This window comes from Aulonocara sp. 'chitande type north' Nkhata Bay, linkage group LG20 (assembly GCF_057382095.1).
Source record: "Aulonocara sp. 'chitande type north' Nkhata Bay isolate Kocher_YH1m ecotype deep benthic linkage group LG20, A_spYH_male_GT1.1, whole genome shotgun sequence".
Taxonomy (NCBI): domain Eukaryota; kingdom Metazoa; phylum Chordata; class Actinopteri; order Cichliformes; family Cichlidae; genus Aulonocara; species Aulonocara sp. 'chitande type north' Nkhata Bay.
In genome coordinates this window covers 3,707,297-3,727,941 of record NC_141363.1, presented here as the reverse complement: position 1 = coordinate 3,727,941, position 20,645 = coordinate 3,707,297, and the positions used below count along the sequence as shown (strand labels likewise).

Below are 20,645 nucleotides of genomic sequence, written 5' to 3'. Positions count from 1 at the left end.
GGCTTTATGTAAATAAAAACGTATAGTGTGACAAATCGATTGCCTTGATACTAATATTTGAAGCAGTGTTCAGGATAAATAGTTGTGTTTTTAAGCTTTTTAGTCAAAAGTTTGTAATATTAAACACCACGAAGAACTTTCTTTCACATTAAAGCGGAATCAAATGGATGAGTTTCCTGGCTGTGTAATAATAACTGTTGTTTATTTTAACCTCGCCTGTTCTTGCCTGCATGAAATGAATTAATTAGCTGTAACACACAGCCCTGTACGGCAGTTCATTCAAATGCGCTGTGTTAATTTACAGTAAATTAGTTTTAGTTACTTGCGGGTAACACTGCATCTTCACGCCAAGCCTTATCAGGTAGCTGTCAATCTGTGACATCAGAGAAACGTCATTAATTAGGCTGTGGTGCTCTCCAGGGTGCTGAATACTCAGCCAGTCCGCAGAACGAGCCGTGTGTGTCTGTGTGCGTTTATCCTTCCAGCTCTACAAACAAACCTCTAACAGACCTGCTTTCTTTCAAAAGGCCGACACAAACTTTTTGCGGACATGGACCTCCTTCCAGCGCAGGAAGCTGCCAAAATCTACCACACCAACTATGTGAGGAACTCCCGAGCCATCGGCGTCATGTGGGCTGTGTTTACCATCTGCTTCGTCATCATCACCATTGTGGTCTTCATCCAGCCCTACTGGATCGGAGACAGCGTCAACACCCCGCAGGCCGGCTACTTCGGCCTCTTTCACTACTGCATCGGCAACGCGCTGACCTCGGAGCTCACCTGCAAGGGCAGCATGCTGGACTTCGCTTCCATCCCCTCACCGGCCTTCAGGACTGCCATGTTCTTCGTTGGGACCTCCATGCTGCTGATTGTGGGCACCATGGTCGGCTTCAGTTTGTTCTTCTTCTGCAACGCTGGAAACGTCTACAAGATCTGTGCATGGATGCAGCTGGCCTCAGGTGAGGGACAAAGCGAAGAGGGTTGGTTGTAAAGTTGTTGTTCCCTTTACTCAACTGCAGTTGGCAGATTATTAGTATAAATTAGCTTTTCTCAACTACGTTTATTTGACACCTATAAACAGACAGATTACGAATTACATTAAAAAGTATGAGCAGTGTGAGTAATCATAAAACTGGTTTCACCTTCATCTTTAAGATGTTTGTTTGTTTGTTTGTTTGTTTGTTTGTTTGTTTGTTTGTTTGTTTGTTTGTTTGTTTGTTTGTTTGTTTGTTTGTTTGTTTGTTTGTTTGTTTGTTTGTTTGTTTGTTGGGGGAGGGTTGTTACAAGCAAGAATATTGCTACGCATGGGTAATTGTTCATATGCGATGATTCATTAGACAGTAACCAAAGATAATTTTTAGCTTTTGCCTTTTTATAGTTTGCAGTGAAAAACTAACACTAAACTCACTAAACTCTAGGATCAGCTAAAAAAAAATAATACCGCAGACATTTAAAGCTGATTTTAAACAGTCCAGATGTGACAGAAGTGCAGACTTTGATCTTTAATTCAAGGGGCTTATTAAAAGTATTACAGCCGTTCATAAACATATTCCAACATTTTTCGTAGCTGAAAAAATGAAATGGAAGTTGTTTTTCTTTTAATATTGATGCATCACCTGGTGGATCTGTTAATACAATGGAAACAGACAAGGACAAGGAACAAAAGTTCTTGTGACCATAAATTACCAGTTTAAATAGAAGTCTGATGAGGTTCAGTTCATCGGTTTTATTATAACTATTCGTAAGTAATAGCTCAAATATTTCACCACCTCAATACCAGAACTCAAACTAAAGAGGCAGCTGTAAAGGAGCCATGAGACCTGTGCTTCTCTTGTAAGTCAGGTGTGAAACAATGAGCTCATCCCGTCACGGGTCGAGTTCTCACCTCTCCAGTTTCAGGTGTGATGTGCGTTTGTTGTGAAGGTTGTTCTTCGCCATGGCCAATAAGGAATCCTGTTTCAGCCCAGACTCTGACACCTTCGATAGCAGATCAGTTACCTGTAACAAGATCAGGTGTTGCTGTGTCGTTAAATTTGCACCTAAAACCATACGAGGGCCAGGAAAACGATAAAAGCCTGTAAAACTTTATGGGCATGTATCTGCAAACTCACATTCTACTGTAAGTAGCTTTTGGGGAAGCCCAGAGGAGACGTTACGGGAAGAACAGCATTTAAGATTTAAGAACTTTCATAACGGTACATCGTGCAAATGGCTCCACAGAGCATCATCTGCCTTGCTGAGCCATAAATAAATAAAAACTTTGGCACTTTATGGAGGTACATCATGTGTTATCATGCACTGGGGGCTCCAGAGCACCAGATTATAATTATTTATCAAAGTAAGAGCACACAAGAGGTAATTATTACAAGGCTTTGCCATTTCCATGTCCTTCCCCCGCAGGTGTGTTGATGGTGATGGGCTGCATGATTTACCCAGATGGTTGGGACTCTCCAGAGGTGAAGAGGATGTGCGGCCAGAGGACAGATAAGTACACGCTGGGAAACTGTACGGTGCGCTGGGCCTACATCCTGGCCATCATCAGCATTCTGGACGCCATACTCCTGGCATTGCTGTCCTTCACACTCGGCAACCGGCAGGACAAACTTCTGCCAGATGACTTTGAGCTGGATGGAGCAGGTGAGGGCTGTGGGGTGGTATGCAGACTGAATGCTGGGTATAGAAACAAATATTTTAATGTGTCATAGCTGGCATAGCACAAGTATAATGTGTGATATATAAAACAGCCACATTCCTTTCAGACTGGCTTGCTGCAAGGTCCTGCTGTTGTGCATGCCTGCTCTCTGTTAAGGCTTGAGCCATCATTAGAAAAAATTGCTTCACCTTAAGAAACGTATCCAAGATTGGAGATTTTTCTGCAGTTTTTTATATGCAGTCGTGTGAAAAAGAAAGTTACCACAGGACTCTTTGCAGGCCCGTGAAAAACTAAGTACACCCCATGTTTCAGTATCTTGTAGAAGCACCTTTAGCAGAATTACTTGAAGTTGTTGTTTTCAGTTTGACTATATGAGTCTCTCATGTGTCTGTGGAGGAATTTTGACCCACTCTTGTTTACGAAAATTGCACTTCAGTTCATTGCAGCCATTTAATTGTACACAGATCTCAAGAAATCCCACCACAGTATTTGAGTCAGGTTGAGGTCCGGACTTTCTGGACTTTCAGTTTGCCATTACAGCTGTTTTCTTGTAGATTTGCTGCTGTGCTTGGGATTCTTGTCATGTTGAATGACCCATTTTCAGCCAAGCTTCAGCTGTCAGACAGATCCACCACCGTGCTTTACAGTTGGTATGAGGTGTTTGTGCAGACATGCCATGTTTGGGTTTTTATGAACCACCAAATATCTTCACTTTGGTCTAATCTAAACTTTGTCAAATGAGCAGTTTTACAGTTATTTGTTACCATAATTTGCCCAGTGTCCCAGTGGCTGAAGTCCATTAAATCTTTTTCTTGTTAAATCTGCTCCCTTTAGGGCTTACCCACAGAAAATCATTTTCCTCCATCTCGCCTGATCCCTAGCTTTCTTCTCTGTTACACCAACTCTCTCCATATCCTCCTCTGCGCTCTTTCCCCTTTACCTCCTGCCTGGTAGATCCATGTTCAACATCCTGTGTCCAACATATCCAGTCCCTTCTCTGCACATGGTCAAACCATTTCAGCCCTGGTGTCCACAAACATTTCTTCTTTTGTTTCTCTTTTACAGAAAACCCTTGATTGAATCCACAGACCTTCAGAGCCAGTGTAAAATACCATGATGCACTTTGGGTTTTCACCTCTCTTGTCGTCTAATGTTTACTGTGGTTTTGATTAATAAGATTTTGTGCTTCCTTATTTTACTATATATATTTCACAATACCCAATAAACAAGCCCACAGAAATCATGTATTGTATGAAGATCTGTTTTATTGTATGGTGTGTTGTACAGCTTTGTAAGTCGACAACTCACACAGAGTTTATGTTCTTGAATCTGACACCAATGTAAGTTTTTGTTTTTCCCCCCCATAGGTTTCGACAGATAACATAGGTTACTTGGATATGATCTTTTTGGGACACCATGACATAATATCAGATCTCACCATTTCTATGGTAAAAACAGTGACATTGAACAGTTGACCACACATACAACTGATCTCAAACACACCTTCCATACGCTTTATTAAAACACAGCTACCCAGCTAAACAATTTTAGCTAAGATATAAGATTTGTTAAAAACTGTACATAACTGTAATATACATCAAGGCAAACTCTTTGGTACAGATATATACAGTTTATTTTCACTTTTTTTTTTCTCCTTAAGATTGGGCTTCTTAACATGTTGTCTTGTTGAAACCTTTAAAATACTATATACCTGAATTGTAATAGGTGGATGAGAATACCAGCCTCCCATGAAAATGAAAGATCCCTATTATAATTAACTAAGGATACTAAATACCGGGTGACAACGGAATCGATATGGCTAAACATGACCTACTTTAATCAAACAGTGACCCTGCCTGAAGAAATGCATGAAATGAAAGTTACCCAAAGTCAGTGTACATGTCAGCCCAGTGTGAAACTTCCTAAAACCTTCATTACAAATACAAAATGTATTTCAAATGTTGAATGAGATTTGTTTTTTTTTTTGTGTTTTTTTGTGTTTTTTTAAGTCACTACTGAAAAGATGTGGGAAAAGAGTTTTAGGGAACAAAAATGACCAATAACGGCTACATATCCTTGGTTTGTTCAGGTTTTAGTGCAGGAGTGTAACAAACAAGGATGAGTCACTAGCAGTACAATGACAGACTTCCTTAGAAGGGTGAACGGAGCACAGCAGTTTGAGCCAACATGAGCACAAAGTAATAATAAAAAATAAAAAAATCCACTGGATTCCTGACATCACACTGAGAACCAACTAATTCAAAGCAAATGTACACAGAAGCATTAGCTCAAAAACAAGAACAAATTCAAAACATCTAACCAAAAAAAGAAGAAAAATAAATATCCATCTGATATGCCCAAACTGGAAAGTGATCTGTTGCAGTCTCTGGAGGAGGTGGGAGGGAAGGGCGGTTCGATAGCTGGAGGTGTCCACTAGAGGGCGAGCCAGGGGTGGCGCAAGCACTCTGCGGCCGTGGCCCTTTTCTCTGGAATAAGCTCCAGCATGGGAAGAAGGAAGTCAGTGAAGCACTCTGCTTCTTCACGGGGCCACTCGTATTTGTCGATCAGCACCTCCAGCAGTCCCCACGGCTTCAACTTAGTGATGTGTTTCAAATCACCTGCAGACAGACAGCACTGCATCAGAACCACACCACTACAGAGTACAACAACTTCCCCATTTTAAACTTCACTTCAAGGGCAGTCATGTCTGCATAACTCCACATACAGTCTTAACAAATGACACTGATTAAATAGTTACCTTGTAATTGCCTTTTAAAGAAGGCCTGTTCTTTTGAACTGTAATATCCACTGGAGACATTTTTACATGTATATTCAAATGTATGAATAAGCAGCAATTGGGATTCAAGTAGGGAATATTCCAAAGCACAGTCAGTAACTCTCACTCGAATCTTGACAGTAAAGCTTCCGTTTTACCTTTCTTGGTGAAAAAATCCTTGGAATATTTGCCGGACATTATGAGTTTGCGTGGGACACTCCCCAGCAGCTCAATGATCAGTGCTATATGGTCTATACAGCAGACAGTTGCAAGAAAAAAGACAGACAAGACAAACAGATTCATCAGACAGTGGACCCAGTCACAGGCCCACTCTGGGTGTGTGGGTGGAGGGCAGAGGGAGAGAGAGGTCTGGGTGACGTCACACACACCAGCCTCACTGTTGGCAGAGGACGAGGTGTAAAACCAGAAGTTAGAAAGTTATAAAACAGAGCAGTTCATTAACCTTTAGCTCTTTTTTATTGTTCAGTTTGGGGTTTTTCCACTAAAGTTTCTCAGAACAAAAATAATTCCCACCACAAATTCACCCTGCAACTAGATTGACAAGACAGGCCCAGATAATGAAAATCATGTTTTTGTACTTCGTGTTAATTATTCATCAACTTCGCTGTCATTTCATCCGTAACTGTAACAGAGGTCTTAACATTTGCAGTAACCTTGGTACATATCAACAAAACAACTCCCACTCAGGGACCTTAAAAGGTTTACATCAAGACTGTCAGTTAATCCCTTATAGACATCCTTAATTAAAGCCATCTTACATTAATTATCATATTTCTGTAAACGTGTACTTTGAGCACATTAAGACTTTATATTCTGACATAAATACACTGACGTATAAAAGTAAAGGGTTCTTGCCTTTTTTGCCTCCTGTGATTGATTTCATTAAATGATTAAATTACATTTATAAAAAGACTGTTGTTGCGCAGTGGACTCCATGCAGAGGAAAAAGGTCATTCTGAATCTCCTCAGCAGGGACCAATACAGCATCAAGCACCTAGCCAAAATGTCAAAAGGCAGTGTACAAGGCTCTGCCAGGCAGTCTTTGGCAGAACACTTGAATCGTGATCAGTGGTTCAAAGAGGCTGGCATTTATTGGTTTCTTGCTTTGATGACGGGCCTGCACAAAACCATTTGATTGTGCTGACTGAAGTTAACCTCCTCCCTTGACCCTCCTTGTCCACCTTTCCCAGAGTGAGCCAAAGACAGAGGTGCTGGCGTACCTCTCTTGGTGAAGTATTCCTGTGAGTATTTTCCACTCAGAGCATAGTGTCGGGGGATTTTACCGAGCAACTCAATCATGAGAGCAAGATGGTCTGGAAATGAGGCACATCAGAGGAGAAGAGGAGGAGGAAGATGGAAAGTCACAGGGAGTTTGGAGAGGAGATGGCAAACAGTCAAGTGGAACAATGTATTAGGAACAAAGGATGATGATGATGATGATGACAGCCTAGTGTTACAAGTAGCACATGTATCAACAGCCTATATTAACCTACTGAAAACATCTGAACACATGGAGCTCATTCACTGTTGTATTTCAGAAAAATGACAACTATAAAGCAAGATGGGAAGTCTGCATTAAAGCACAGCCCTCAAAGCTATACAGTAAAACATAAAAAGCAGACTGATGCAAGTTTACTAAAAGTCTAATAAAACGTTAAACACAAAGCATTTATAGAACAGTAAGCCATGGTTTATGCAGGTGAAAAAGCTGCAGGATGTTCCAGTAAAGTCAAAGTTGAAGGACAGCACAAAGCAGACATGCCAGAGCAGAATAAAGTTAATATGGAAACTTTGAGCTAAGCAGCAAGCCAAAATTCCATTTTCACCTTATGTTTCAATCAGGGCTGTTCGATATAACGATATATATCGGATGACCATATAAAAACGTCTGTCGTGTCATTTTACGCTATCGTTTGTTTCGTGGTGTCGCAAAATAAACTGTTTACGGCAATATTTTTCATCGTTTTGATGGTTACTGTAGTGACTATATTAATTTCTTAAAGTTCTCTCTTTCTCTTATATTTTATATAACCACACTACGGACGGACAAGCGCCTGTTTTAATGCGTTGTGGTTAGCAACAACGATGGTAACAGCATCACGTGTCCGCTTGTTTATGTTCCACATAAACCTTCCACAATAAAGCTCAAGATCCTGTTGAGACTTTTCAAAATAAACTGAATCACGTGAAAGAGCAGATTATTTACGGATGAGAATTAAAAAATAAACCTTAGACTCAAACGTTAGAACAGGCTTTTCCCCGCAGCACGCCGTGTAATAAATACGCACAAAGAAAACGGCGGCCTTTACAACTTATGTCTAAAAATGTATCGTTTCATGCATCGGTTAAAACACTCGACTCCAGCTACACGACGCGCAGCTGGAAACACTTCACGCAAGTCGAGCTGCCCGAGATTCACAGAGTTTACAGAAAATGTTACATTTTTGTGATTTATATCGTTATCGGACGATAGAATTCTTATATCGGGATATGAGATTTTGGTCATATCGTACAGCCCTAGTTTCAATTAAAACTTGAGGTGAAAATGGATTAAACAAAGTATGAGTAACCAGGAGGTGAGGAAAAGGTGAGAAGAGAATTGAAGAGATGGCCCCATCTCCAGTGCGGTAAAGAAGTGGCTCAAGTTGCTAGATAGGAAATACACACAGGAATGCTCATACTTTTCATACTTTACAATTCTTCTTCTGAATTCGAAGCCATTAATGGAGCACCTCATTAACATGTTAACACTGTGCAAAGTGCACTGTAACTGGAGCTCCAGTGAAGGTGAGGACTTGCATGCATATTGGACATTTTAAATAATTCAACAGTTCAACACTGATAACAGAAGATTTAACAACACTATGGTGCTTTTAACAGTAGCAGTAATACTAAACAGAAGTCCCACTCACTAGTGAAACACATTTCAATACATCTACTAAATCGAGCTCTGAGAATTAATGATCTACAGTTAAAACTTGTACTTTAAAAACAGAATGTACAGGAAGACAAGACAATACCTTCATCTCTGGAATAATCTTCCCCAGAATGTGGTTCAAACAAGTAGTCCCCTGTGGCAAGCTCAAAGGCCTGAGGACAATACAAACACAGGGAGGGGAAAAAACAAAAAGAACAGTATGAAGCCATCTGTCCAAATCTCAATAAATCCCTCCCACCACTGACTAGACTCTCATTACACTTCTTGAGTCTTTAAGATACAATGAGGGTTTTTTTCCCCTTCAGATAAATTTTTTTTGTTCTATTCAGTTTTTGGGGGGAGTTTAAGCACCTTTTGGCTCTATATAAATAGTTTGATGCAGAGAAAATTTCTCACCATACAGGCTGTGCTCCAAATATCAGCTGGTGTGCTGTATCCAGAACCAATAAGTACTTCTAGAGACCGGTACTGTCGTGTCTGGATGTCTTCAGTAAAGTGCTTGTGCTGAGAGGAAAAAAGACAAATACGAAAACAACAACGTATATCATGTAGGTTTCATCATGTGTAGCGATAACACACTGAAAAACAGAAATATTTTACATGAGAATAAAAAATTTTGAAATTATAAATGGACTCTATGCTCTATTTGAAATCTGGATCACACTCCCATCTGGTAAATGATTTCTCATTTTAAAACCATAAAAAGCAGGAATACCGAAACATTACTTTCAGTAGCTAGATGACACTCGATGTCTCCCTGGCTGTACCGTTTCATCACTTATGAGGAAATCCCTTTGGTCATTAGCAGGCTACTCACCACCCAGCAGGCATTTCCCAAATCTGCAATCTTGACCTTGATCTTGTCTGCATTGAGTGGCTCAAGTGGGTTAACTAGCAGGGATCCTGCTGTCAGCTTACCTTTATAAAGCACAGAGAGAAGCAGCGACATTGAATAAAACAATGGGATAAACACTGAATAAATGATAAGTATAATCATAAGTAGTTCAAAGTTCACATGGTTTTTGTTAAATTTCCAAAGCAGCTCAGCTACAGCAAACAGCTTCTAAAAACCTAAACCAATCGATTTCGGTTCACTGACCATTTCGTGCATCTTCCTGGCTACTATAGTGACAGTTGGACCCATCCTCACCATCTTCTTCTAAAATGCCTTGTTCCAGCTCTCTGTCCTCCAGCCCAGCAGAAAAGCGTTTCTCAGTAACTCCACGGCTACGAGGCCCAGTTCCTTTAGTCTCTGTGTACACATCATTGAAATCTGTAGACTCAACACCGTTGTAAATGGAGTGGAGAGGAGACTCCACGTGTTGATCCTCTGGAGAGGCACACTGTTCTGTGCACTCTGCATTGCCATTATGTTGGTCTTCATCGCTATGCTGGAAGTCACTCTCCTCCACATGGCCATTACAGTTCATTTCAGACAGTTCCTCTGGTCCCACCCTCATGTGATCTGCATTCAAAGTGCTCCCTGAAAGTAGCAGAAAATGTATTTTCAGTTGATTCATATCAGATTTTTTGGCTGCTTTGCAAATTTTGCAGAACACATTACTTCTCTGATGTTAGCGTCTTACCATCTGTTTCCTCCTTTCCTATCTCCGCAAAAGACACCTGTCTGAGAGGCGCACAGGCTCGTCCCTTTTCAGTCTGTGGGTCGTCTTCATCTTCATCATCCTCTCGTATCTCTGTGGTCTTTTCCATTTCCTCAAGGTCCAAGATGCACTTCTCCAGCAGCTCCGCCTGCCGCTTCTGCTTCTTTTTTAACTTCTTCTTCTTGTTCTTGGACATTTTTACTGTCTGTCAAAGACAAAAACAAAGGAAAGGTTTGCACATTTGTAGGACTGATTTAAAAGTAAACTACAAAAACAAAACCAAACCTAAAAACATGAGGCTAATATCCAAGCAGAGAGTAAAAAAAAAAAAAAAAAAAAAAAAAAAAAAAAAAAGTCTTGTACCTGTTTTGGAACTGGCGCTGTGCTTACTGTAAAGAGAACATGAGAAAAGTAAAAACCTGTACTAAACCTATGAATGCAGATATAAAAGTGAGTGTGCATGCACATCTCATACTCGCTGAACCAGAGGGAGGAGGTGCCCCAGCCTTCTGCCACTCTGTGGCTTCAGCTGCAAGCCTCCGTACGTAAGGCTCATCTACGCTCATCAGGATGTTCTCCGGCTTGATGTCTGTGTGGATAATATGACACTTTGTGTGCAGGTAGTCCAGACCTTGGAGAACCTTAAAAAAAAAAATAAAAAAAATACATTAATGGAAAATGGTTATCTGATTGTGTAGATCAAATTAACCAATCACACTGACTTGGACACAAAACCTTTACCAACTAAACTTAAGGAAACTTTAAAAAGAAAAACATATTGCATCAATTTTCAGGTTTTTCTTTTCTTGGAAACAAATATACTAACTTTGCACAACTCAGAGTTCATAAATAATCCTTATTAATCACATTTGGCTTTGCTGCAGTCCGTCAGTTTATCCTCTCTGAAACACACTATTTTAGCTCTTCTCTCTTTAAAGCAAAGGAGCCAAGACTAGGAAAAAAGAAAATCTTAAAAAGAATCCCTAGGGCAGTCTGAAGCCAGAGCGTTTGGTTTGTAGTTAATACACAATGATACTATCATTATTTTAGCCTTAGTGCTGCTTATTGAAAATCCATCCATGTAACAAACACAGCATATAACAGAACATAAAGAAAGCATAAAAGGGTCCCTTTAAGAGAACACAAAAGCTTAACAATCTAAGAAAGTTTTAATAAAAGAAACATTTGCTGTTTTTCAAAGGACATCGAATAAAAAGCTGTGGAATAAACAACACTAATCCACAGATGAGCTGTGCAATTAACTGCTGAATTAGTCATTTGTTTAACCATGAAAAAAAGCCCCCTCAGTTTTGCCTCACTCCCAATCTGTTTTGTTAAGCAGCTTACTGTTAATATGTAAAGTTCTTCTACCCTGACTGTTTTCCATCCATCGTGCAGCCTGCAGGCTACACAACTCTTGTGAACGACTGAGCCTTAATGATGAGTCATAGGCATTCAAAAGGTGTGCCTGTGGGTCTCACTTTACCTGCCGTATGATGCTCTTCACACAAGCCAGGGGCAGTCCTTGGTAGTTTGATTTTATTATCCATTTCAATAAGTGATGTCCTAACACCTCAAACACCATGCAGACGTCTGAAGATTGGAGCAGTTAAGATGGCAAAGTAATAGCGGTAAAGCAAAACTGAAAACAAACAAAGGAAAAAACAACTGCCTAAATGAGGAGTGGCATTGATTGTGCTGAAGAAAGGACACGTAGATGTGCAACCCATACGCTTTTGTTAGAGCCTCTCGTGTTACAGCTACAGCAATCCCTCAGGCATTCAGGGGATCTTACCCAACTAAAGTGTTGTGATGGGGGTGGAGGTCTGTTTGGGACACATAAGATTCCATTTGTCACACCCTCACCTGTTGTTTACTTTCTTACTTGCGTACGGCTTTTTAGCTGACATGGACCGAAGGGAAAGAAAGTTCTGTACATTCAAAAAACAAACAAAAAAAAACAAACCCATTTCTAATAAGACTAAAGTTTTTGTTTTGGGGACTTTCCCCCTCCCAGCAGGAGGTAATTTGACAAATCAAATGTGACTAATAATAAAAACCAGGAAACATCTGTTATATCTGGCTGTGAAGGATACGAGTTCCATTGACGCCAGAGATCTTGAAGTCATCTAGAAGCTGGACTACCATCTCTCGGTTGGGATCATTCGTGTCAGAGTTTCTTACCTACAGACAAAAAAAGAAAAAGAAAAAAAAGAAAAAAAAAAAATATTTTGTTGTGGGATCCACACACATCATTTACATGTAAAACTGTGTGAACATGCGTGCTGGAAGACATGCAAGCCGAGTGCATGAATAATGTGTAAAAGCTGTAGTGTAAGCAATGCCCTGCTGTCCTTGCACCACGTTGCTGTACACTCTGATGCATCTCCAGATATCCCCACAACTAATTAGTGAACATTTCCTGCGCTTACTGATTACATATTTCATCAAAACCTACTGCATGCAATTAAATCTGATACTCACAGATCTGAGCAGTTTTATCTCATCCAGTGCTGTTTCTGTGTAGTGCTCCGCGCTCTTCACCACCTTCATTGCAACAAACCTCTTTACCCTGCAACCACAGAATGTAATGTTCACTAATAGGAAGCAAAGTAAACCGTCTCTGAGCCAGCTGCTGCTGCATCTGGAATCCAATGTCAAGTCTCAAAAACAAAACATGAATTACAAATATGCAGTAAAGTTTTTCTCATACTGAATATCCCAGGCGAGCCACACGGTGGAGAAGTGTCCCCAGCCGAGCTTCCGAATTACATGGTATTTTCCATTATAAAGGTCTCCTACTTTCACATGGTGGTAGCCACCTAAAAGATAAGAAATTCAAGCTGCTTAGATAAATAAAGAGGTGAGCATGTATGCATGTATACAGAACAGCCAGTGCATTTACATTCACTGTAATAACAGGTCACAACTAACCAAAGCGACACCATTTATTGAAACAGTCAAATCAAATATTGATTTATCTGTTTAAACTAAGGTGCGAATCGCTAATACTCTGTTATCATTTTTCTACTGGGGAAAAAAACAAACAAACAAAAAAAAACTTGAAAGAGTAGTTAATCAAATACAGTGCAATATAGTGTGCTTTTGAATGCAAAAAGTAAAGAGGAACCCACCTTTGCAGTAGTCATTGGGGTCCTCCTGCTCTTCATCATCAGAGCCAAGGATCTCTTCAGGTTCCTCAGGTTCCTGAGGGGAGGCTTCAGCCTGAGGATGCTGTCGAGCTCTGGGATTGGCTGGCTGCCTGATGGGACAACAACAATTATGAAAGACGTCGATGGAACAGAGCTCTGATGCATTTACCGTCCATTTATCAAATATTAGCTCAACAATAAGGCGTGCCCAGGATGAGAGGATTTTATTACAGGACATGCGGGTGAGACTAACTGAACAAGACTGCAGCTCATTGATAACCGATGAGTTCGACTCTTCTACATAGCAAGAAAGAATCAAAGCTCAACCTTTTACTTCCAAAAACACTGCAGAAATGGTGAACAGCTGTACAGTTTAACTTAAACAGATGCATTACAAAGCAGTGGGAACGTTCTCCTGCCTCTCCTGGGATCTGACCTTAATTGGCTGAAAAAGTAAGTGGCATTAACTAGCTAGCATTAGCAACTGAGTAATTCACTCTAACACTAATACTTTACTGAACAACATAATCATGTTAGCCAAGCACCAACATAGAGTGTGCCTGCTCTGGATGATCAGTCACAGTGATGGACATAGATGTTTCAAAATCACCTCCTGTATAAACGGCTAACTAGAGACAGGAAGAACTTCCTCATCAGCCAAGTTTTTTGTTGCATAAACATAACCCATATAACACAGCATTTATTAAAAAGCCTCTCACACAAAATAATCAAACATGACAAGAACCACTCGTTCTTAAACAAACGACACCAGGGCTGATCGCAAAAAATAAATAATTGGTGCACATCTGGTGTATGTATAAAGCTACAAATAGACAACTGTTTTATAAATCTATCATAAAGGAGGGTTATAACTGTAAGCATCCACAGTCACATTTCAATCACTGAAAATGTGAAATGTCAACCACAAATAAAACTTTACTCCAGGGTAATGTGTCATCTTTCATTGCAGACTTCAATTAACCCACAACTACCTCTTTAAAAAAAATAAAAATAAAGAATGCATATGTGTAATATGAAGAAACTATGAATTAACTTGGGTTGAGGTGAGGACTCCTCATGAGGTGACATGGACCTTGCTTTGTGCACTGGTGTTGGAATAGGAAGGAATCCCCAAACTGTTCCCACAAAGCTGGAAACATAACATTGTCTTGGTATGCTGAAGCATTAATAACCGTTTTCCCACTTGTACCTACTTGGGCCGGCTCAACACAGTTTTTAGAGTTTTCCATTAGGTGGTAGTACCATGGTAATAGGCAATTTTAGTACCTACTAATTTTTGAAACGTGGCAACGAGGAAAATGGAAAGAAAAAAAAAGAAAGAAAAAAAAACCCTCCCACTGTGGTCCCTCGAGATTGGCAAAAAGTTGTACTCCGAGCAACAGGTCTATGCTTTTCCATTGTTGTGGTGATCATGACGCATACAAATACTCCACGCATGTTAAGCGGTAACTTATTGCAATTGAAAATGACCGAAACAGAGTCAAATCATGCAGGTACTAGTGAAAAGGGGCTAGAAGAGTTCCTTTCACTGAAACTAAATGGCAGAGCACAAGTTTTGAAAAAACAACGTCACACCATAGTTCCTTCCCCAACTTTATACTTGGCACAATGCAGTCAGATAAGTTCTGTTTCTCTGGCTACTACCAAACCCAGACTCATCCATCAGATTACCAGACAGAGAGAACAGCATGAGTCTTCACTCCAAAAAACTCCACTCCTCTAGAGTTGTATCTGATGCGCTGGACTGTACTTGGTGACATGAGGCTTGGAAGCAACTGCTCGCTCCTGGAAACCCAGTCCATGACGCTCTCTGTAAACTCTTCTTGAGCTAATCTGAAGGCCACGTGAAGTTTGGAGGTCCGTAGCGAGTGACTCTGCAGAAAGTTGGTGACCTGTGTACTATGCACCTCCGCATCTGGTGACCCTGCTCTGTAAATTTATGTGGCCTACCACTTAGTGGCAAACTTGGTGTTGTTCCCAATCGCTTCCACTTTATTATAATACCACTAACAGTTGACTCTGGAATATTTAGTAATGAAGAAATTTCACAACTGGACTTGCTGCACAGATGGCATCCTATCATGGTACCACGCTCAGGGCTCGCAAAATCGCTAGCCCGACGTCCCGGGGCTAGCGATTTTTCTGGTCGGGCTACCAAAATCCATCTCAGCCCTGCCCGTCAGGCTGTCATAGGAAGAAAAAAAAAAAAAAATATGTCAATGCTTTTGCATTCTTTCACAAACGTAGCTGTCAGTATGTGACATATTGAAATCGCGTTTGAATTTCCGCTTGTTTTTTGCTTCACTTTGCGATAGCGCAGACTGAATAGAGAGCGGCAGCTACTGACTGGTGAGTGACGGATTAATTGCGCACCAATTCCTCTGACATCGTCTTATCACTCATTAGCTTACTATTCAAACGTGACAAGTGAAATCTCCCGCAGCAAGCTTAAACATGTGATGCAGGTTGAATGCGCAGAGAATCGCTGATCATTATGCAAGTGCCTGTGTAAAAGCAGATTGATTTACGCAGGTATTTTAGTTCTGCAGAGCCAAATAAGACAGGTGAGGGTGAAGAAGGGACAGCCAAAGAAAAGCCGACCACAAAACGGAAAAGTTGTGACAAATCAGGCTATGAGGCAAAAACAAAAGTGCAGCTTTTTTTTGGTTTCATGGACAAAAGAATTTCTGTGGCTGGAATATGACGAGCTAAATAACAATGTTCTGACGGGTGTGTCTTGAGTTTCCCTCGATTTCCTAGTTGACAAGCACCTTTGTTACTGGGACCAGTAATTTTAAGAAAGACCCCATTAGAACCCATGAGAAATGCAAGAAATGCATTATTGCTCAGTCTGCAGTATCTTTCCCAGAACAAACGCCAATTGCAAAAAAACTACTAAAAATAAACCAAGCACAACAAGAAGTCCAGAAGAAACGCAGAAGAAAAAGCTGTTTAGAACAGCGCGATGTTGCAAAGCGTGAACTACCTTTGGCAAAATTTAGCAGCCTTTGCAAACAAAGCAAATGGCCTAGATCTTGGTTCCACTTACCTCTTACCCGTGACTTCAGTGGAAATGTCAGATTCAGGATCTGACACAGACTGATCCATGTTCTACACAGTTCTTACAAGTTCATAGAAATTTCTGTTCAATTAGGGCCAAATATTTGAGTTGATGATTGTATTTTTTTACAGTTGTTGTAATTTGTGTTTTAACAATTTTTTAAGTCAATCAAAAAATTGTCCTTTTTTTTTTTTCCCAGGCTACTTAAATTTATTTTGGGCTACCAAAAACTGAAGAGTGTCTGCCCGAAGGGCTACCAGAGATTTTGAAATTTTGCGAGCCCTGACGCTGGATTTCACCGAGTTCCTGAGAGCGAGCCACTGTTTCACAAATTTTTATAGACACGTCTGCAGGTGCCTTATTTTATACATCTATGGACATGACTGGAACACCAGAATTCAATGGCAGAGTGAGTATTTTTGGCATGTAATGTTTTGGCATATGACCATAAATAAATAAAACAGTTTTGAAGTATTACAGTAGTTTGACAGTTACTTAACCAAACATAAACCCACATTAAAGGCAAATATTTGCAAGGCAAAACAATAGAGCAGTAGCAGATAAAAGTCCATTAAAGTCATAGCAGGCTGTTAATTTGGATCATGTCCCCTTGAAATTAAACCACAAGTTTCAGTGTAATTGCCTCCAGTTTGTTGCTTTGACCTTGTTATCAGTAAAGAAAGATTAATGAGCGACTGTTCCAACCAAGTTTAATTAGTTTTAACAAAATAGCAAGGTGTGTCTAAAACTTTGTTTCAAACAAATCTTGCAGCTATCTAAGCAATATTTAACTATTAAAATATTCACAAACGGTTATTATATTAATAAAGACTCCTAAATGTGTAACCGAGCGCTGGCAGTGACAAACTGCAAGCAGAAAATGGAAGCAAATACCATCTAAATCGCTGTCAATGATTTATTTATTTTTTTTTTTTTTTAAACTGGATTTGAACATCTGCTTTTAACCATAGTTTAAACCAAAAGAAGAAGTTGGCCTGTCAAAACAACCCTACCACAATAATACCACACTGACGCGCTTTCTGCCAAGGAATATCACACAACCAAATTAAAGAAGGCATTTAAAGAAACGCATGCTGCACTCAGCTTACTTTACTGCAGGCCTAATGTGTGTATCCGCATTATGAAAGACAACATCAACCTTGCTGAATCAGACTGAATACTGAGAAGTTTCCAGAATAAGGGGACAGAAAACTGTGGCTACATTACGAGCAGAAGTACAAGCCTGCAAACAAATTATGTTCCAAAATTACTAAGTGAGTTATACGGTCATTGTGTCAAGCAGTCAGACAAATGAAACGTCTGTGCATATTACATTTTTCAAATATAAATCGCTGTGTGCAGACTTTCATTTTGACTAAAACTCCAGCGACAGATTGATCAAACCCAACATAATGGAAAACAGGACAACCAATTCTTTTCTAAATGCATATTTGAAACATATTTCTGTATATTTTTTCCATGGCTCTGCAAGCCCTAAATAACAGAACATATTCTTTCCATGTTTATATGTGTCACCACATACATTCTGCCTTTGCCAGTAATTCAGTTCCTAATATTTACTTGAAAGCCAAACAGCCTGATGTTACTTCCTCCACAGAGCAGATTAAGCCTGCTCATCTCTACTGGAGCCAAGAGAGCAGAGATCACATTCAACTAAATTCCTACAACTGGGCTGCAGTGTTTCACAAATGAGCTGCTGGTTTTCTACATAATCCTGCAACCTACTTCTTTGTGCCTGACATGGTCAGCTGAAGCGGTGCATGTTTGTCCAAGGATGACAAAATAAACTGATTCAAATAATTACTTGATATGAATCTTGACTTTCTAATCAAGCTTTGAATCTGAAACGCATTCATTATATTTTAAATCATAAAGCTGGTAAAAACAAGGCAGTAATTTAATACTGATTATCTGTACAGTTCTCGTGTTGTCTGCTTTAACATTTACACTGCTGGATTATTAACACATTTTAAAACATTTTTTGCATCTTGAGAGGTAAATGCATGGCTTTTCAAATTCACTTCAAAATGCAAATAAATACATCGTCTAAATTACATACTCATGCATTTTCATTCACAGAGAGAGAAAGCAGATGAAGCATATTTGAATGCAGAGCCAGTCTCAGTTAGTCATCCTTTCATTATAAAAAGCTTTAATATTGGGTGTGTGCACCTTGTTTTAATGAGCCTCATCCTTTTGGGTGTGAGGACAAATGTCTGATGCACATTTTCCTTCAGACTCTCACAGCACTTCAAAACATTAACCAGTCCACTCCATTATATCCTCTGAGGTTGTTTTGTTCGTCTATACATGCAGTGCCCATTGTGCTAGGATTACTGCAGAATGCAGCTGCTCTGCTTTAAGTTGCATTTAGTTTCTTGGTATCACATGATTCTTACGGCTAATAAAACATTCAAGTATGCGCCATGAAGATAATGCTGTCAGGAGGAGAGTATCCTCAATGGTGCTGTTTTCAGTTAAACACCATGCTTCGGTGGGCTGATGTGGGCTTCTTCATTCTCTTGTTTTAAATATAGCACTGGCTGTTATGTAACGCTCTGGAGGATGCCACTGGTGCAGGCATGATTAGTAGATTGTTGGGCACACCAAAACAATCGGTACTGGAGATCAACGCTTGACAGCCCTATTTACAGCAACTAATCATTCAGAAATATTTTCAGGTGATCACAGCGTTTAAGTATTATATTCCTGGTATGGCTTACAGAGCACCCAAAACTTGTGTTTTTTGTTTTTTTTTTTACTAAAGCACTGTAGAGCAAAAAGAATAAGCTGTGGCGTGTGCAGACCAAAACAAAGTTTAAGTGCAAACAAGCAGTCAAAGGCCTTTAACAGCTTCTCCAATGTCAGAACAGCAGCAAATACATCAAAGTGCAACAAACAATCTGCTTTGATTGAGTACAGCTGACAAAATACTTGTTCATGTGCGGGTGTCCTGAAAAACGGGACACACATAAGAGGGAATGACATTTAAATGGAGCAGTGACTCACTTTTTGTTGGTTTTCTTTGCTTTCACCCTTTTCTTCCTCGCCTGGAGTGCCAGCACTGCAACAACAACAAAAAGAATAGAAAAACCATTGTCTGTTTGCCTTCTTGATTTCCAGCTGACACTCACGACAAAACAAATGAAGCCATCTGAAATAAACAATTACCTCACTCCAACGTTCATATGCACCGTGTTGGGTCATGTTTGCACCTAACAGTATCTAAAATCAGTGTCAGTGCATGTGTCGGTTTGCCAGAACCCATCCAACGTTAAGTTACATCACTGAGCTTCCCACCTAGGCAACGCTCGTCTCAAACACGGTAATGTGGCGTGAAGTGATTTCAGCCACTACAGCGGCTAATTATGGACTCATACATGAATGCACGGTTATCGTGGCCGGTGTTACGGGCTGTGTTTAAAATGGAAGGAGCTGGAGAGCTAAATGTATCGAGCTAATCCTGACATGTCCTATTGAAGCTAAAGCTAACGTCTAGAGGGCTAGCGCTCCAGCTCAGTGCGCGACAGACGCGTTCAATTAAACCGCGTATCACAATGTATGCAGCTCGGCGAAAAATAATGTTTTTATATTTGTCACTGCACGACAACATCGACTGTAACGGCAAACCGCACATACAATGTGTTACACCAGTCACACAGCGTGCAACGTGTCGCGTGAAGATTTACCTTTCCTCTCCATGTCGGCTGGATCCGTAGCTTAGCAGTTAGCTACACAGCCAGTGATCGAATGTTCCACGCATGCGCACTGGCTTGCTATGTCGAAGGGAAGCTTCTCTGGTGACGTCTCTGCCCGTGTATCAAACCGTTTTTATGGATTTTAGGGCAAACTGCCTTATAAAGAAGTATTTAAAGCAGCCTCACTGATAGCCGTGCAGCTCAGGAATTTAACCTTTTATTTACCTTTCGTGCATGTTTTAACTAAGGCAGCAGTGTAGGTAGGTGGGTTAAATGAACGGCATGATTGGTGACGTGATTCAGTGGTTTGTGCCCAGATTGGGATTAATATTAAAGTGTTGGCAACCTTTGTTATACTGGATGCTGATAGCAGTACAGAACAAGCTGACTGCATGGTTTGGTAAAAGGCAGACTGGAATTTACATAGCTGGACACTTGATAGAATTGGCAGGCTCAATTTAATAGCTTCTATATTAGTATTACCAAATATTTTACACTGATAACGAAGTGCAATATTTTTTATCATGTATTTTTTTTCGGACATTACAACATCAACAAAGGTTTAACGTATAAAGAAAATCAATGTTTAATTTACAAGCCAAGTGCAAGATTATGCAACTGAAATTGTCACACTGCCAAAAAAAGTGAAAAATATAATTTATTTATTTTAAATGTACTGGGGGAATGCATATTTGATAAA

At 40.1% G+C, this 20,645-nt stretch overlaps 2 protein-coding genes across 5 annotated transcripts; one reads left to right on the top strand and one right to left on the bottom strand.

Annotated features, from left to right (window-relative positions):
* The first annotated feature begins 459 nt into the window (after positions 1 to 459).
* On the top strand, positions 460 to 3,890 carry lhfpl5b (LHFPL tetraspan subfamily member 5b). The gene is made up of 3 exons (XM_086276721.1): positions 460 to 959; positions 2,401 to 2,637; positions 3,719 to 3,890. The coding sequence occupies exons 1-3, from the start codon at positions 551 to 553 to the stop codon at positions 3,727 to 3,729; spliced, it is 657 nt and encodes a 218-aa protein (XP_086132847.1). The 5' UTR covers positions 460 to 550; the 3' UTR covers positions 3,730 to 3,890.
* Positions 3,891 to 4,144: 254 nt separating this feature from the next.
* srpk1a (SRSF protein kinase 1a) lies at positions 4,145 to 20,072 on the bottom strand. 4 transcript variants are annotated; one of them, XM_086276719.1, is made up of 17 exons: positions 19,937 to 20,072; positions 19,257 to 19,311; positions 13,127 to 13,254; positions 12,706 to 12,814; positions 12,477 to 12,564; positions 12,089 to 12,176; positions 11,479 to 11,585; positions 10,468 to 10,633; positions 10,356 to 10,381; positions 9,975 to 10,197; positions 9,488 to 9,871; positions 9,206 to 9,306; positions 8,785 to 8,892; positions 8,471 to 8,540; positions 6,671 to 6,763; positions 5,588 to 5,680; positions 4,145 to 5,271 (listed from the first exon to the last, which is right to left on the bottom strand). In XM_086276719.1, the coding sequence occupies exons 1-17, from the start codon at positions 19,947 to 19,949 to the stop codon at positions 5,087 to 5,089; spliced, it is 2,037 nt and encodes a 678-aa protein (XP_086132845.1). In that variant the 5' UTR covers positions 19,950 to 20,072; the 3' UTR covers positions 4,145 to 5,086. The 4 variants fall into 4 exon arrangements, with proteins under 4 accessions (XP_086132845.1, XP_086132842.1, XP_086132843.1 ...); XM_086276716.1 differs by lacking the exon at positions 5,588 to 5,680; XM_086276717.1 differs by lacking the exon at positions 6,671 to 6,763.
* Positions 20,073 to 20,645: the final 573 nt, after the last annotated feature.